This window comes from Bos javanicus, chromosome 2 (genome assembly GCF_032452875.1).
Source record: "Bos javanicus breed banteng chromosome 2, ARS-OSU_banteng_1.0, whole genome shotgun sequence".
In the NCBI taxonomy this organism is placed as follows: Eukaryota; Metazoa; Chordata; class Mammalia; order Artiodactyla; family Bovidae; genus Bos; species Bos javanicus.
Genome location: NC_083869.1, coordinates 37205208 through 37224263, shown reverse-complemented (window position 1 = coordinate 37224263; position 19056 = coordinate 37205208). Strand labels below are relative to the sequence as shown.

Genomic DNA, 19056 nt, shown 5'->3' with positions numbered 1-19056 from the left:
TGAGCATATAGCATCACGTCACAGAGGAGGAACCCAGCTGAAGGTAGTGAATAGCTCCCTGAGGTCATGGTGAGCGGCAGGCCATTGTGAACCTGAGTCTGACTCCTGAGTCTGCCCTTAAGTGCTGCTCCCTGTGCGTGTTGGCAAGAGGCTTAGCAGAGCTTGTGGCTGTGCTGGCCGCAGGGGGAGAGACGGGGACACAGGCGGAGGCAGGGAGGCTGGGGGCAGCAGGGCCAGAGCTCGCGTCTCAGCGCGGACTTGGTTGTGACTCTGAGGCGAGTGTGAGAGATTCTGTGAACGCTGGCCTGCCTTCACCTGTCTGTGGTCCTGACAGCACTGCAGGGAGCTAAGGAGATGATTTGGAAGCAGATCTCCACAGGAGGGAGGGTGGCTCATGATCCCACTGATGCCTTCGTGTCCCAGTGCTTTTTCCCATCGCAATGACGGTATGTGCGGGGTGCAGCTCCCTGCTAAGCACTCTCTTCTCTTCGTTGTATTGTTATCCAGGGTCTGCAGGACATGCTGCAGGGTGCTCTGAGGCTGGGTGCTCTGCTGTGTGCAGGCTTAGCTGTGATGTATTAAAGTATGGAACTCCTTGCCTCCAAGCCCGCCCGAGTGCCTCTGAACACATGTTTATTTTGCAGGAAATGCTGCCTGGGCGATGGCTACTTCCAAACCTGATATTTTGATTATACTTTTACAGAAATTGATGGAGGAAGGAAACGTGATGTACAAAGTAAGTGGTATCGCCCTTTCTGGGACGCCGTGACAGCCTGCAAGCAGCCTTAGTCGGGGGTGTAATGGATATAGCTGTGCTGCTACACAGGATGCACGGAGCTCAGCGAGCAGACGTTCCGGGAGGTGCCATCCTGGCCTCAAGCCCGGGCTTTGATATCTTAACAGCAGAATCTTCCAGGTGGAACGCACTCCTCTTTGTGTCTGGGAACCATTATTTCTGAACAAATCCTTGTGGCTGTAACTATGATTTACAGCCTGTAGCTTTGCTATGGAGGCAGAGTAGCTTCTAGTTTAACGGGCACGTCCTACAGGAAATTCTTTGGCGCCTGGAATCATGAGACGTGGGAAAGAAACACTCAGGAGACATTTTCATAAGAAAAGAATCATGCAATCTCCCAAGCCTTTATTATCTTCATTTTAGTATCTATAAGCCTCTCGAATTTGAAACTGTTTCTGGAGAGATTTTTACTTAAAATAGTCAATAATATATAATACTCAGGAGGCAAATTAATTTTTTTTCTCATTTTCCCTTTGAAATGTAAAGACAATTTAAAGAGTAGTGATTTTGACTTGAACAAATTTCACACTAAGACATCCAGTTTAGATCGGGGGTCAGTACACTTTGCCTGGAGAGAGGAGGGGAGGAACTATGGTAGGCTTTGCTCTGTGGTTCTTGTCACACACACCACACACCCCGCACCCCACCCCCACCCCAAACTGTGCTCTTGTGGCACAGACTCAGCCACAATGACACACAGAGGAGCCAGGCCAGGTTCCAAACCGTGTTTGCAGAAATAGCAGGCCAGGTTTGGCCCAGAAACTGTAGTTTGCAAACCCTGAGTTTAGAGAAATAGGCCATTTCCATAGATCATCATTCTTTCCAGGTCTCTGATTAGAAAGAATTAAAAGATTATGAAAACAAAAAACTATCAATACATCATGACCGTTTTAATCCTTTTTGCCATGAAGCAGCTGCACTTGCTGTGTTTTCCTTTTCTTTCTTTCTTTTTTTTTAAATAATAACAAATAAATAGGCATATAGCATGACCCAGCAGGGTTCCTGGCTTGGAATCAGTTTGAAATTGAGTTCAGAGTGTGTATTGTTGTGGCTTTGAAGTGGTTTTAATATGAATTTTGGTTGGCAATTATGTTAGAAATACTAAGCCATTTTCAACAGACTTCATACCTGCTGCGAGACAGACCCGACAGAGCAAATGGATTTCTTTAGCCTTGAAAATGATGTGCAGTGCTGCATGGGGTTTTAAAGCCTGTGTTTTAGTTTTTCTTAAAAGAAAAATTATTATTCTCCAGCAAGCTCTAGGTTTATCCACAAGACTCTACTTGCCTTGAGAACGCCATCATTTTTCCATCTGATTTCTGTTAACGCTTTGCATGAAAGTGTCCTTACATGAGAGATCATTCATGAAATGTTTGTTGAAAATATGTAATGGGGATGATAGTCCAGTGTTTTAAGACTGATAGCTATGGGTTTGGCGATTTACGGATCCCTCCCTATAACCGGGTTCTGGTCACAGACATCTATGTGGGCAGTGAGGCCACGTGGCCCTGCCGGTTTGTGGACTGGTTCTGGCCACAGCCTGTCCTCATCAGGGTCCTTATTCATCTTGCAGCCTCTGAAAAAGATAAATTTCTCTGGTTTTTTATTCCTAGAAAGGGAAGATGAAAGAAGCAGCCCAGAGGTACCAGTACGCCTTAAGGAAGTTTCCTCGAGAAGGATTCGGAGAGGACATGAGACCATTCAATGAGCTAAGAGTTTCCCTCTATCTCAGTTTGTCTCGCTGCCGAAGAAAAACAAACGTAAGCCCCTTATTCCAGTCTTTCAGCCATAGACTGTTCTCCTGGTGGAGGAGGCCTGCCCTTCCACGCCCTAGTCCTGAGACTGCCTGTCTTGTGTTTGCACTTTTCTACGAGCTTGGTACACGGGGAGCTGCTTGCCTGGGGTGACTGTCATTAGGTCACGGCGCCCACCCCCACCCCCCACGGTGTGGAGAGGAGAGCACGTGGGTATGGTTTCTGTGTCTCAGTGATGATGAGCACATGCAAACCGCTCCTCCACCTCTGCCCAGCTGCATGTGGCCAGAGCTGTCATGAGTGGTCTGTCCCCAGGTTCAGAAGGAAAGGGCATCGTTATAAAATGCAACACAAATGCGTTACATACAGTCTGCCTAGTGTTTATTATGTTTGCTTAAAAGGTAAGCCAGGAACTGGTTAGTTCATAATTAATTAACCGTAGTTAATTCACAGTTAACTTATAACTGGATTTGTTTCAGTACCACTTTCTTTCTTTTTAACTGCATCCTGCCTCAAGCAAGCCTGTGACCTTCCTGCTTCTGCGCCCACATACTCTTCCGCCTTCCTGAGGCATCTGTGCCCCCCAAGGCTCCCTCCTCCTCCCCCCCACCCCTGGGTGCCGGCTCTCATTGGCCTTCACTTTGCTCCACTGCTTCCAACACTGTTCTCTCTCCAGAGTTCAACGATTTTTGCTTCTCTGTTGGATTCTTCCCATAAGAACATTAATACACTTTAGCTGTCACCCAACTCTACAACAAAAAACCTGACTTGCCTTCCGCTTCACCTTGCTCCGACTGTGTCCCAGTTCTCTGTCAACCTCTAGAGCAAAACTTCTGTTAAAACGTTGGCTGTCATCATGTTTTGGTGCTGCTTCTGACTTGTGTATTTAAATATTGATGCCAGGACTTCGGCATGGCAGAAGAATTTGCTTCCAAGGCCCTTGAGTTGAAACCAAAGTCCTACGAAGCCTTTTATGCCAGGGCGAGAGCCAAGAGAAGTAGCAGGTACCGTCTGGGGTTAGATGGGAGGCTAGTGAAGCCTTCTTGTCTTGCTCTGGCTTCAAAGCTTTGGGGGCTTCTGATCCATGAGCACCACTCAGTGCCTCTCCTCCTCTTTGATTCTAAGTAGGCAGCTTCCAGAAGGCACAGCAGTGGAAATCATTAGCAATGGCTGAGCTTTTACTTTCTCTAGACGTCTCATAACGGTTCCTCCCCTCCAGCAGTTGACCTGTACTGCAACATCAAGTTCCTAGCTTAGTCCGTGTTACCAGTCAGCCAGCCAACCAGAGACACGTGGGGAAGGGGGGCGGAGTCAATAGGACGAGTTGCTTGGGGTGGGATGGGGGAGGTGATGTGAAGAGGATTCTAACTCCCCTGCTTTATGCTGAGCTCACCCCCACCATCTGGTCTTTGTAGAGATGCTGGGGCCCTGGAACTGCATGGGTCTGGGTTAGAATTTGGCGCTCCCACTTAGCTGAGTGAGTCTAATCTAGTTCCATGGGTTCCATCCACACAGAACCCGCACAGAACTCACTCGGCTACCTTTTCAGAGCTGCTTTATGAACAGTTGCATTCAGAGTTCTTTCTTACGTGACTTGTAATTGTATCTTTTAAAATAAAGGCAGTTCGTGGCTGCCCTGGCTGACTTGCGGGAAGCAGTGAAGCTCTGTCCCGCCAACCAGGAGATCAGGCGGCTCCTGGCCCGCGTGGAGGAGGAGTGCAAGCAGCTCCAGAGGAGCCAGCAGCAGAAGCAGCAGGCCCCGCCGCCTGCCCCACCCACCGACTCGGACAACGAGGAGTATGCCCCGACGCCCGGCCTGAACGACCACTTTCACCTTGAGGAGGCTGAAGAGGAGGAGACGTCGCCACCGGAAGAAGCCGTTTCCCTCGCTCCCAGACCCCCGCCATCCTCGTCCGCACCCTCCCCGTACATCCGAAACCTTCAGGAAGGGCTCCAGCCCAAGATAAGGCCCGTGTCGCCGCTGCAGAGTCGGCCGGGGGCCGGCAAGGCCCTGAGGGAGGCGGTGGCTCAGCCGGGGCTGACGGTGCAGCCCACCAAGCAGGCGCAGATCGTGAAGACCAGCCAGCACCTGGGCTCCGGGCCGGCGGGTGTGAGAAACAGCAGCTCGAAGACGCAGGTCTCTCCTCTGAATCCTCCCCCGAGCCCCATGCCCGGAAGACTGCCCACTGCCCCCGCCGGTAGCAGAAGCCTGCATCTGGAGGGAGCAGCCTCTGGCCCCTTCGGCGATCGGCTGGGGCCCAGCCCCGCAGTCCACCTGCAGCACAGTGAGGGCGACGCTGCGTATCCTTTACCAAGCAAGATAAAAAGTGCAGAGAGGCTTCTGTCTCATGCTGCCGTGGCTGTGGACGTGGTGCCTCTAAACCCAGGGGGGCCAGTGAGCTGCAGCGACACCCGACACCCGACTTCCCTCAGTAGTTCAGGGTCTTCCGGTTCTCCCTCGAGCAGCATCAAGATGTCAAGCTCCACCAGTAGTTTGGCTTCAAGCAGCAGTTTCTCGGATGGCTTCAAAGTCCAAGGACCAGATGCTCGAATTAAAGACAAGGTTGGTAGCCAGGTTCCGAGTGGCACAGCTGAGCACAGACCTCGCAATACTCCATTCATGGGCATCATGGATAAGACCGCGAGGTTCCAGCAGCAGAACCACCCCCCTGGCCGCACCTGGCACTGTGCGGTGTCAGAGGGGCTGCTGACAAGCGCACCTTCTGCAGCTGGCCTGCAGGCCTCGAACTCTGAGAAGCCCTCTCTCAAGCAAGCCAAAGCCTGCCCTGGGTCTACCCTGGGTGGAGGTGTCCACAACGGGGCCCAGGTGAAGGAGCCAGAAGAAAAGAAGTGCCAAATGCCAGTCCACTGTCAGGACAGCAGGGTAACTAAGACCATTTCACATCTGTATCAGGAAAGTATGTCTAAACAGCAGTCTCATATCAGCAGTGAAGCCCACAGGAGTCACCTCCCTTCAGCAAAACCAAAGCGATCATTCATAGAATCAAATGTGTGAGCCTTAAGAGAGACCCATTTGTAGTATTTGGAAGACAATGTGTTGGTGCCTGGTAATAATTAAATGGTTGTACATGAGAAAAATTACTTTTTAGCCATATATTTTTTCCCCTCTGGAGTGGATCAGATGCCATTGATACACTGAAAGTGTCAGATTAAGTTTCTTTAGTAAACTAGAAGTCACCAGAAATAAGAATGCTAACCAGAATTGGAAAACTGCAACTAGCTATGCCTATTCAGTTAAAAATTTAAGACAGCCAGGAAGACATTAACGCATATGCTTTTCTCTTACGAAATTGTTTGGTTTTTATCACTTTTCTCCTAGCATTTGCTATGTAGTTAAGATCACATTATTTCTTAGATAATGTAAGTATCTAGTAATAGTTTAACTCATGACATAATATCCAGGTGATACGTTGTGGAAAAGAGGAAATTTTCAAGTAACAGTTCCAATAAGTCAAATCTTTATATATATATGTATGTATACATAGGTTGACCCTTAAACAATGTAGGGGTTAGGGCCGCCAACCTCTGTAGTCAAAAATCCATGTATAACTTTACAGTTGGGTCCTCTGGAGAGTTCCACATCCTTGTATTCAACCATCCGTGGATCATGTAGTACTTAGTACGTAGTGACTGAAAAAAAAGTGGGCCTGGACAGTTCAAACCCCTGTTGTTCAAGGGTCAGTGTGTGTGTATGTATATATATATGGATATAAAAGACCTGAGTAATTTCTATCTGAATATAAATGTGACTTTACATATTATACAGCTGGTTTGTTTTTTTAAGCAAAATACAAGAACATCCAGGTAATGTTCTCTTCATAGCAGTTCCCTTAAAAAGATCAACTTTTATTTGTGTTACAGTTCTCATTAAAATATTTTTATAGCACCTTTTTTTGAAACTACATTCCTGCTTCAGTGTATTTTTAATATTTGAAAATGATATAAACCATTTGGAGTCATGATTGGTAGGTAAGTTGAATTTGGATTAAAACACTAAGTTTTAGTAGTAGTATTCTGTATTCTTATACAGCATTCTTGGTGACATGTAAATTAGCTCTCAACTGATTCCCAAACTGCTTTTATCAATGACAGCACTCCTGGAACAAGCCTTCCAAGGTCCTCTAAGGACAGTATTTAATTTGGATACTTAAGGTATGGTTGGCTATGGCTTTTATTATAGTCATTACTTTAGAGCTATACGTTGTATATATGAATAGCTAAAGTTGTATTCAGACTTGTAAATATAACTATTTCAAGTAATCTGGAAGTCATGTATTTGCATGTGCTTTTTAAGCTTCACCCATGCTGTTTATTGCACTGAGCGATATATAGGGCATGTTAACAGTATCCAAGTAACGGCACTTTATCTCATTTATATGAACACCTCTGAGGTGCTACAAGTCCAAACTGATGTATTATTCATTTGTAAAGATAAGGTACAGGAATGATCCTTGAGTTAAAGGTATTTTTATATGAAAATGATATGCTATTGGAGGATGTTAAAATGCTAGTTTTCAGAGAGGTGGGAGTGCTTTGTTTTATATGTTGGGATGTGAAATTATTTTCTAGAATTGGAGAGAAGGAAGTTCTATATTTACAGAATGTTTTAAAAATGAAGAGTTGTAATGAAGTCCCTGTAAGCACCATTGTGGTCTTGTACGAACAGAAATCTTCTGGCGTCATTCTTCAGCATTGGTTCCTGTGTGCAGTGTACTCTGTATAGTTTCATTGTGTTTTTTTTAAGAGGCTCTTCATGAGGTTCTGCTATAACTACTATGGCTTATTTATTGTTTTCTTTAATGTTGTGGAAGTCTTACTCTTGCATTATGTAGTTTTGTTTCTGCACAACTACTGTACTTGTCCGTCTGGAATAAAGACAATAGTTTGTTTTGCATTAAATGAAACAGTGGCTAAGTAGAGAAGATCTTGATGTCAGCTATCTGTCTCACTTTAATCCTGGGTGATCGTGTCCCTAAAAAAAGGCGAATAGCCTGATTTTCAGTAATACTACAAATGCATGTTTACTTTTATTTCATTTAGAACAAGGATAATGGCATCTAGAAATCCCAATATTTCAAGGTCAAAATTAGTCTTTTTGCCTGAAATGAGCATGCATGAGGAGCCTTCTAAACATCTGTTCCAGAAATCCTGGCGTCTGTTTTTATTGGCAACACGGTATCTTCAGTTTTTAGCTCTCACTTTGGCGATACACTGAACACTGTGCTAATGTGAAATTTTGTTCTTCACATGTGTACTGATCTCTGAGTTAAACGTGTTTATACCCACATATTTCAGTTTCAAAGTCTTATGAATGAGTGTGAACATTAAACTGTTGTGTTAAAATATCCTGACTTGGAATCTTAAGCCTAAACAACTTCAGGTTATTGTATGGTTACTGCTATTATTAGCAAGGCTTAAGGGAAAGTATTTTCAGTCCTTATTTAAAGTCATATATTTAAACTCAAGGTCAAAAAACAAAACTGGGTGGGAGGGGAAAATTTAGTAACAGATAAATGCTTATTGGATGACTTTTCCTGTGATGCTGCCAGTATGACTATTAGAATTTACTGTGATGGATTCTGAGTAAATGTATTTGGTCCAGTAGTTCCAGGAAGTGCTGTCTCCTTGGGAGGCTGTTGGTGGGAGCTGAGGCCCAAGCAGCGAGTCCTGCAGGGACAGTGGCCCCTAGTGCGGTGTGGAGGGCCAGGCGGTATCCTTTCCTATGGATGGTTTTAGATTTGATTTTTTGTTTGCCTGTGCTTTGTGGGGAGGAGTAGTTAGCTTTGGTTTGTTTGTAGAGAAAAACAGAACACTTCACTTTGGTAAACTGGCATCTTAGTTTTCAGTCACTTAACTAGAAACTATCCTAGTGAAATGTAGGAAAAGAAAATCACCTTCTTTAAAACATTTAAAAAATAACATCTTTTATTGTGTTTTCTGTCAGTGACTTCAATAATTTTTAGTAATTTTTATGTGAAAACCAGCTAGCCCTTTTGAAAAATAAGTATTATTTTATCAAAACACAAGATATCTGGTCCAATGGTGAGCGCACTACCGATTTTAACAAGTCTTTTGATGGAATATATCCTTACATTGCTTTTTTATTTGTGTTTTCAAATTTCAGAACAATTACAGTGAGGGTTTGGGGGTAAGTACAGAGTCCTGGTCCCTCCGTGCCCTTAGAGTTTATTTAGTTTTAGCAAGCTTTGCACTAATGGCTTCCATTCTGGTGAACAACTTGCGAGAGGGAGGGAGAGGCAGTGTAACCTCCACTTACGGGACCTGAAGTCTTCTGAGCAAATGTTCGTCAGGGTGCTTGTATTAGCTATCAGCCTACTGTGTACAAATGTATAGTCCCCTTAGCTTAAACTATGATGTGAGAACTTTTTAAGAACTCTATATTCTAAAAGGAGGCTAGTTTGCCACTTTATATGTTTCAGCAAAGTCAACTTAATGTATCTGTGATAATTTATGCTAACTTGTACCTAGGTTTGGACAATGGGGAAAAAAATCATTACTACCTTGCAAACTTAGAAGCTAAAAAAACTGCTAGTAAATATTATCAAAGTGACTTTCTCAATGTATTCGTAAACAAATCTATAATTATTTTGCTAAAAATCTCTTTAGAAGGATTCCAGAGAGTTATCAAATGAAATGTTATTAACTAGGATTATGTTCTAGTCTAGATTATTCTGATCTTTGGTTATAATGGAATATGATCTATAACCAGAATAAACTTGAGCATTGCAATTTGAAGTCAAAGTTTCTCTATAGGTTAAGATTTTATTCACTATTATATGAAAAGGTAGGTAACTAAGTTTACAAAGTTTACCTTTAAATCACTCAAGTGAGATCACAGAAAATATAAATAACACAATATAGAGTTTTATTTTTGATGTGTCTCACTTAGCCATCGATCGATGGCCATTTTCAGAGTCCTATTTGGTGTAAGTATCACTGAAGAAAGAACAAGATTTGTCATGGGACTGGTACGTTTCTTTTTGCTGATCCAATTTTCCATTGCTTCCTTTTCATATGAGTAGCCATCTAAAAAAAAGAAAAAAGCCACATACACAAATTATTTGCAATGTAGGAAAAGGGAAGTTAGGATCACTAAAATGGTTATAAAAATTCCACTGCCAAGGCCTTTACTATGATTTAAGTGGTATTCTTGTCTTGCACCATTGCTCCCAAAATATTTCTGCAATGACATCCTAAATTCTACCATGTAAGATACACTGATTGCACAAATTACCTTGAACAGTGTCCCAAAAAACTGGAAAAGGGGCCTTCTGTTAAAAATTCAGATGTAGCACCAAGGAAGAAAGGAAATGAATCAGGCTGGAGAGAGGCAAGTGGTGGTAAAGCTGCAAGGTCCGGCTGTGCCGCCATATCTGTGCATCAGTTACTGTGGCTACAGACGGGAGCAAAGAGTTCCAGGGAAGACTCAGCCTAACTTTCCAACATACGGAAAAGTCAGGGAAACAAGATGCCAAGAGGTTATAGAGCGCACCCTACCCTACTATGGACTTGATAGTAAAGGCATTTACACTGCCAAAAGAAAAAAAAGATCCACTGGCTAAGGATTTTAATACCATGTTCTTACAAACTTATTTGTACCTGTAAAGGTTGGAGGTTTTGCTTCACTATTTTTATACTTGTAGCTCTTTCAAACAGAAAATCTTAGTTTCTAATTTCATTTACACTGTAACCTATTTGTTTTAATCTGCAATGCATAAAGCCGTTGCAAACTAACAATGCCAATGTGTTACTAACAAAAAACTGTTAAAGATTCTGAAGATTTCTTTCTGTCACTGTGATAGATGGACTTGTTTAGTCACTAAGTCGTGTCCGACTCTTTTTGTGACCCCATGGACTGTACCTGCCCCAGACTTCTCAGTCCATGGGATTCTCCAGGCAAGAATACTGGAGTGGGTAGCCTATTCCTTCTCCAGGGGATCTTCCTGGATCAGGAATCGAACCTGTGTGTCCTGCACTGGCAGGTCAATTCTTTACCACCGAGCCACAAGGGAAGCCCCAATTGATCCACGACGGTTGTCTAACTGAAATTGTGTTTCAGAATCACTTGAAAAAATTTTTTTCTGATTGTTACTGGACATATAATGTGGTCCATTTACTTCCCTTTTTATCCTCCCAATTATTAGAGACTGGTTTGCTTTTCATGATGTATAAACATTTAAGGGTCTTCAAAGTAAAACTGTAAGAACAAGTCACATCAAGAAAAGTCTGTATCTGTCCAACCCATGTAACCTCTCTTCCCATGCAGGTAACCAGGTAAGTTATCGTTTACCTTTTCCTTTTGAAAATATAAGCAAATGTATGTGTGCACACACATACATATATCCTTACACATATCCTTATTCCTCTATATTCCTACATAAAATTTACCATGCTCCATACTATTCTATACCCGATTGGCTTTTTTATTCCCCCACATTCCTGTATGGATGTATTAATGAACATCTGGGTTATTTCCAGTACCTTTTACAAATAGTGCTGCAATGAACAGTCTTATCATTTGGGAGGGAATTCTAGCAGTAGGATTTGCTGCATTGAAGAATACATTCATATAATTTTGCTAGAAATGCTTGTACTTTCATAGGAATTCTACCATTTTTCACCACTAGCAACACTGATTAGAGTGCCTGAATCTTCCCTAGAGCCCAGCCAAGAGACTATGTTGTCAAACTGAGTTTTTACCAGTTTCTCATGAGCATTTTAAGGGAGCTAGAACATTCTTTCTTCTGTTTAAGAACCATTTGCTTTTCTTTTTCCTGTGAACTGACCATATTTTTTACTAATTTTTCTACTAGATTGCTCTTTCTTAATTTCAGATTTATTTTTGAGATATAACTGACATAAGCTTCAGGTATGCAACATAATAATTATTTGTGTTCTTGTTTCTTAAGATAGCTTTGGTTATTTGGAGTCACTTGTTGCTTAATACACATTTAAAAATTGTTCTATTTCAATGAAAAATGCCATTGCAATTTTGTTAGAGATTGCACTGAAATCTGCAGATTGCTTAGGTAGTATGGACAGTTTATGGTACTATCCATGAGCACAGAGTATCTTTCCATTTATTTGTGTCTTCAATTACCTTAATGTCTTGTAGTTTTCAGTGTATAGATCTCTTACCTCCTGAGTTAAATTCTTAGGTATTTCATTCTTTTTGATGCAATTGCAAATAGCACTGTTTTCTTAATTTCTCTGATTGCTTGTTACTAGTATACGGAAACACAACTGCTTTTACATGGTGACTGGGTAAACTCACTTTATTGAATTGGTTGATTAGTTACAATAGATTTTTTAGGAACTCTCTAGGGTTTTCTATGTATGTCATCTTCAAATTTTACTTCTTTTCCAATTTGGATGCCTTTTCTTTTTCTTGACTAAATGCACTGGCAAGGCCCTCCAGTCCTGTGTTGAATAAAAGTGGTAAGAGTCTGCACCCTTGTCCCACATCTTTAAAGGAAGCCATTTCAGCTTTTTACCATTGAGTATGAGGTGAGTCATATGTAACCTTTATGATTTTAAGGTAATGGCTCTCTATGCCTACTTTATTGAAAGTTTTTATCATAAGTGGATATTAAATTTGGGAGATACTTTTCTGCATCTATTGAGATGTTCATGATTTTTATCCTTCATTTTCTTAATGCGCTGCATCACATTGATTTACAGATGCTGAATAATTCTTGCATCCTTAGACTAAATCCACTTGATCATGGTGTATGATTCTTTTAATGTATTGTTGAATTCGGCTTGCTGATATTTTGTTGAGGATTCTTACATCTATGGTTATCAAGGATATTGACCTGAAATTTCCTTTTCCTGTGTGCTCTCATCTGATTTTGTTATCAGGGTAATGCTGGCTCATAAAATGAGTTTGTAAGTTTTCTCTCTTCTGTTGTTTGGACGAGTTTGACAGCGATTGATATTTTTCTTGAAGTGTTCATATTCTGTGGATGAAATAAAGATTTAAATTTTTATACTTCTTTTGGCTTTTGAATCCAGGTTAGAAGTATTCCTATTCCCAGGTTATCAAGGAGTTAACCTTCACTGTCTTCTGTAAATGTAAAAGGACCTGTAAAGGTTTCATTTTTTTTAATATATGTCTGATTCATTTGGAATTTAATGTGTAGTATGACAGATTGGGCTAGTTTTATCCTTTGCATAGGACTAGCTGTCAGAATACCACTTGTTTAAATTCTTTATTTTTCCCACTGATTTAAAATTTCATTTTTATCATTCACTAAACTTCTGGATTTTAAAAGATTATTTTCCATTAGTCTGTCTACTCATGTGCTGATACCACATTGTTCTTTACAGAGACTGTATAACATGTTCTAGTATCTGATAGGGCACGTCATTATGTATTCTTTGCCTTGGAACCTACTAGTCACCTGCTATATATTTCTTGGAAGAAGCCTAATAGTGACATCCTGCTGACAATGAATCGTCCTACATTGGTGTGCTAATAAGCTTTCCATGTTTTCCAGTGTAGCCTTCCATCGCAGGGATGTTTTATGGTTTTCTTCATGCTGGTTTGCCTATTTCTATGCCTATTTCTAATATCCAGTGTTTTGGTTTTGTTTTTGTAAATTAAGCCTCCATCATACCTTTTAACTGCTTTTTGTTTGCACACACAGGCACGCGTATGACATGAAGGCTGTATTATTGAGTCCCCGCTGATTTAACTCACTAAATGCGGATTACGCCCACTGGCTCCTTGTTAAACTCTCTAAGATTCCTCTAGAAGGAGACAAAAAAAGGTTGAAGGCCTGTCAGTGTTGTGGCTAGTTGTGGACCTTTATCTGGTAGGGGTATACTCTCCAAATTTTTTTCGTTGCTTCATTGTAGGTACTGCTCAAATTTGTCTTGCCTTCTTCCCTTTAGAGAGGACACCAGCTGGGTAGTTCCTCCTCCTTAGAAGCCAGAGTTCTGAGAGAGAGTATGAGGTTTTAATAACCTCAACTTATTCCCTCTGTTTTCTGAGTCCAAGAGGAGATAATGCTTTCTGCAGATATTGTTACCACCTTTTGTTTTTGAGATATAATCCATATACCATAAAATCCATCCTTTTAAGTATATACAATTCAGGGGTTCTTAGTGTAATTCACAGTTATGCAACCACCACTATCTCATTTCACAGTTTCATCACTCCAGAAAGCAAGCTTAGCTCTTTATAGAGTCATGGACCTCTGAACCATATTAGCAATCGCTCCTCTCCCCCAGTGACTACTATTTTCTGTCTGGATTTGCCTATTCTGGACATTTCTTATAAAAAGAATCATAACGTGGTATTTGTTATCTGGCACATCCTTGCCATCTTCCATCTTTTTAAAATCATCCTAGTGGATATGAAGGTGGTATCTCATTGTGGTTTTGGTGTTCACTTCCCTAATGATGCTGAGCACCTTTTCCAGTGGCTGTTGGCCATTTGTATATCTTCTATGGGGAAAGGTCTATTCAAATCCTTTGCCTGTTTTTATCAGTTGGGATGTCTTACTATTGAGTTGTAAGAACTGTTTGCATAGGAAAATATACTCAATTTTTATTTATCAAAAGCTGATATACAAACTTATGTATCACACTGGTCTGTCACTGATAAATGATGTGTGTGTTAGTATTACTCTGAAATACTGTGACTTGAGCTACAGCCAGTTCATTTGCCACCAGGCTAGATACTAGGATAACAGCATGTTTTAAATCTTCCAGGTGAAAGGGGCCCAGTTTTGTTACTAATTTCTTACATTCCATTGTGGTGACACAATGCTGTTTTTGTTATTTCTGGTGATACATTCAAAAAGAAAGTATACTTCCTATTTTGGACTGAGAGGTACGATCAAGTCTCTTACCATGCTGTATTTCTCCTTACTTTGTTTGTAGTTTCTGCTCTGTGAAAACTGTTGCTATGTTTGGGGCTGCGCCTAATGGCGGTTAGCCTCATGGAGACTCGCCATCTCCAGTGTCCTATATCATGCTGTGTGTGTCATTTTAACTTTTTGGGGTCTGAACTCTTTCACTGGCAACTGTATAACCCCTTTATTTTTAGTTGGAACTATCTCATTTCTGTCTGTCCTTTTATTTCTAACCTCTCTGAATCCTTGTTTTAGGTTGAACTGTGCTTTGTGAACTAACCTCAAATCTTGACTCTCTTTAGGGATGACTTAAGCCAAATTGTTATTATCAGTATGTTTGGTAATAGTTCTATCATTCTTTATTTTCATACATCACTTATATAAATTCCTTCACTATAGGAGCTGTTTTCTTCCGTTTTGATGCTTAGGGAGGTGTGTACTTTTCATCTACTAGTTTACTTTTACACTAGTATCTCTTTAAAAAGATGAGACCAAGAGTATTATCAGTACCTATTAATTCTTTACTGTAATATTCAAATTAGATAGTGGGCTTTTAATCAGTGAGCTTCTTCAACTTTTCATACTCTGCACTCTCATAGTTGTATGATATCTACATTTTTTAGAGCATATTATCATAATAGTACTTTACTCATTTAAAAACAGAGCTGAATTAAAGGTAATAATTTTTCCTTGCCTGCTCGTGAATTTTCAGTTTCTTGGGTGGTAGCAGTGAATAATGGAGAAGGCAATGGCACCCCACTCCAGTGTTCTTGCCTGGAGAACCCAGGGACGGGGGAGCCTGGTGGGCTGCCGTCTATGGGGTCGCACAGGGTTGGACACGACTGAAGTGACCTAGCAGCAGCGGTGAATAAAATGTCAACCCATTCACTCTATGGAGGTACACACTTCCTGCTATAGGGAAGTCAGTTACACTGGTCACAGCTAACCCTGAAGTTGAATGTAAACTTTCTGTGACATTATAAATAATGATTGGAATAATCAACAGTTCTCTACTGGTAACAAATATAATCCCCTGAAACATCTGTTTAACAAAGGAAGCAAGAATTCTGAGTAGATCTGCAGCATTGCTAATTATGTTAGCTTTCAAACTCTCCTACCGAGGTTCATCTCAAAGCAGTAAAAAGGATTATCAGAGCTACAAAGCAAGAACCACTTCCTCACCCCCACAGATATAGCCTGTCACGTATAATTTTAAAAGCAACTAGAGTTAGCTTATTTGAAATCAAACATCATTAGAGGAAAAAACTGACAATTTTTAAAAAAGGAAATACAAAGTGAACATTTACATTCAGTATAAACTAACTATGCTTGTTTTCATTATTTTAAAATTGACTTAAGGATTTTAAAGTTTTTAATATTAAAATTATTTTCACCCAGGAAGTATCATCTGACTCTCACTATAAACCCAGATACTGAGCTGACAAAAGCTATAGCAGATAGTCCTCAGTTCAGTAATGATACTTATTCATTTTATACACTTCTAGTAACAAAGATTAAGTTAACCCCCAAATTTCTTCCATTTAGAAACAGTGACTAAAAGAAGCATATTTTAATATGGGTTCAAATGACTTTTTGCTGTATTGAATACTAGCTCACAGGCCTGGGCTCTGAAATTTTAATACATCTGCTGTCCCAGTTCTTAGCCCACTGCCGCCCACCACCGCTTTGGAGCTATATGCCCTATCCCTGTACACCTACAGGTAATACTTGACTGAAGATGAGCATGCAGAAACAAAAGTATTAGGACTGCACAAACCTTAGAAAGAAGATAGATACAACCAGTGAGTATTCCTAAAATGGGGATGAATTGAAGAAACAATGTACTATGAAAATGATTATCTAATACACAGCTAATTGTGTATCATCAGAGTGTTCCAAGAGGAGAGCCGGGCAGGCTATGGTCCATAGGGTCGCCAAGAGTCGGACATGACTGAAGTTGACTTACCATGCACCACACAGACTGTTCCAGGGCACTGTTACCTATATTATCTAATCTGTACAATTTTAAGAATTAACTCACACAAGGCCTGAATAACTTTCCAACGTCACAAAAATACAGAAAGACAGAGGTGGGATTTAAATCCAAGCAATTTGGGTCAAGAATCTATGCCTCTTAATCTACACGCTAAATCAAACTTCCAGAATGACAAATATAACTATTGGAATTTTGAAGGAAAAAAAAACCTCTCATGAAAAGGTTACAGCATTAAGACAAGGCAGAATAGATGACGGCTAAGCAGGTAGGAGAAGCTATATACAATGAAAATAGCAAAGTTTTCCAGAATTGATAAAAGGCACAGAATTCATTCAAGAAGTAGTGGACCCTGAACAAGAGAAATAAAAATAAACCGTCTATAACAAAATATCAGAAACTGACATTATGTTTATACTTAACAGTAACAGACGCCAAAGAATGTACTCTCTATAGATAACTGAGATAAAATGCTGATTTTTCTCAATGTCACAAAGTGCTTAACATTAGGTTTTTATTAAAAATTAACATATTTAAATGTTCAGAGTAGACAGAAAACCCTGCCTATTGCAAAGCTGTTATTCCTACTCATTCCATCCCCAAATTAAGTTTTTAAAGTCTCTGTTAGTGTAATAAAAATGTCAATGAGATTGTCTTTTGAGGCACAACAAGTAATTCTAAAATTTATTTGGAGGTCAAAATGGACAAAAATTGGACATGACAATATTTAAAAATAAAGGTGAAGTTGCTCAGTCGTGTCCGACTCTTTGCAACCCCATGAACTGTAGCCCACCGGACTCCTCCATCCATGGAATTTTCCAGGTAAGAGTACCGGAGTGGGTTGCCATTTCCTTCTCCAGGGGATCTTCCCGACCTGGGTATTGAACCCGGGTCTCCCACATTGTAGACAGACGCTTTACTGTCTGAGCCAAATAAAGGTAAGCATAATTAAAACTAAAAAATGGCAGTGCCTATAAGCATGAAGAATGAATCCAACAAATATTTAAACAAATGTATATAACAATATGCCTGTGGATGTTTATAGAATAAATGGAGAACTGTCTTAACAGAGTAAGTTAATTTATGCAACATTCATACCATAAGATACTGTCTTGCAGTTGAGAATGAAGTAGTTTTGAATATACTAACAAGGGAATGCTATCTGATATATATTAAGTAAATTTAAAAATATCATTGTATGTGTTATACAACAAAATTATAAATGAACAGAAAAATATCTGCAAGGATATACTGCAGTATGGAAGAGGACCACATTTTAAAACCATTTATGCTGCTTAAGTGTTTTTCATCACTGCATGCATAATTTAAAAGGACAGATGAAAAAATACTGTAAGAATGCTGAAATATAGGCAGAAACGGGTCATATATTTTTTTTTTCTGAAGACAGTTAACAGATGTAAGGTACAGGTTGTCCAAAATACCATGGTGGGGGCGGAGGACACATGATCAATCCAGGAAAGAAGAGTGAAAGGTGAACTAGGAGACAAAAAATTGTTCGATTCTATTAAAGATATTCTTGGGCTTCCCTTGTGACTCAGCTGGTGAATGTGCCTGCAATGCGGGAAATGGGTTCACGATCCCCTGAAGAAGGGAAAGGCTACCCACTCCAGTATTCTTGCCTGGAGAATTCCATGGGTTGTATAGTCCATTGGGTTGCAAAGAGTTGGACACGACTGAATGACTTTTTACTTCACTTTCATTAAAGACACAGTTAATTTAAAAACTTCAGTCCTAATCTTTTCCACAGGAACACTTCTAAAACAAAGTAACACAGGAAAGCTAAAAATAAACTGATGGTGACTTGCTGGGGATTATGTTATTCAGGAAAAAACTAATCCCCAAAGGTTACTGTGTAAGTCCATCCATATAATAATATGAAATGACAAAGTGTTAGAAATAGGACAGACTGGGGTGGAGGTGAGAAGAGAGCAAGTCAGGTAATGTATGTAGTTATAAAAAGGTATTAAGAAGGGTCCTTGTGGGATTAACTGTTTTGTCATGACTTGGTGGTTGATACTCAAAACCTCCAACAGGGGCGAAACTGTATACAACTTAATACACATCTGAGGAAAGCTAAGAATTGTGAATTGCATCAGTGTTAATAGCTTCGTTGTAATATTATAGTGTCATCTGCAAAATGCTGCCAGTGAAGGACCTGGGAAAAGTGCAAGATATCTCTTATTTCTTAAGGAATGTGAATCTACAATTGCGTCAATAAAAATAGTAACGTTTAAAAATACATGGTACCACAACAGTTAAAATGAAAAACAAAGGCAATACTAAATGTATGGAAAGCTGTGGAGCAACTGGAATCCTCATACACTGCTAGTAGAAGTATAAACTGATTCAACCACTCTTGATAACTATATATCCATTCCTAGGAATACACCCAATAGAAATGCATATGTATAATCACTCAAAAAATGATGAAAGGTTCATGGCAGCACTTGTATAACAGCCAACAATGACTACCAACAGTGGCATGAATAAACAAACTGTATATTCACAAGAGAATGAACAGATTCCTGCTTTGTGCAACAACATGATCATACAAACATGATACTTAAAGCAGCTAGACCCCAAAGAGAT

At 40.4% G+C, this 19056-nt stretch overlaps 2 protein-coding genes across 10 annotated transcripts in view; one reads left to right on the top strand and one right to left on the bottom strand.

Annotated features, from left to right (window-relative positions):
- The window catches only part of TANC1 (tetratricopeptide repeat, ankyrin repeat and coiled-coil containing 1), a 254013-nt gene extending 246520 nt beyond the window's left edge, over nt 1-7493 (top strand). For all 5 annotated transcript variants that reach the window (XM_061396071.1, XM_061396060.1, XM_061396081.1 and 2 more), the window contains 4 exons: nt 645-736; nt 2410-2556; nt 3454-3554; nt 4171-7493. In XM_061396071.1, the coding sequence (XP_061252055.1) occupies nt 645-736; nt 2410-2556; nt 3454-3554; nt 4171-5566 (1736 nt within the window). In that variant the 3' untranslated portion in view covers nt 5567-7493. The remainder of the gene's footprint in view (nt 1-644; nt 737-2409; nt 2557-3453; nt 3555-4170) is intronic.
- A 1943-nt stretch (nt 7494-9436) lies between these two features.
- WDSUB1 (WD repeat, sterile alpha motif and U-box domain containing 1) overlaps nt 9437-19056 on the bottom strand; it is a 69384-nt gene continuing 59764 nt past the window's right edge. For 4 of the 5 annotated variants that reach the window (XM_061396366.1, XM_061396382.1, XM_061396370.1 and 1 more), the window contains one exon: nt 9437-9618. In XM_061396366.1, coding sequence (XP_061252350.1) covers nt 9458-9618 — 161 coding nt within the window. In that variant the 3' untranslated portion in view covers nt 9437-9457. Of the gene's footprint in view, nt 9619-12407; nt 12552-19056 lie in introns of all 5 variants that reach the window. The other variant, XR_009732475.1, reaches the window with a different exon arrangement.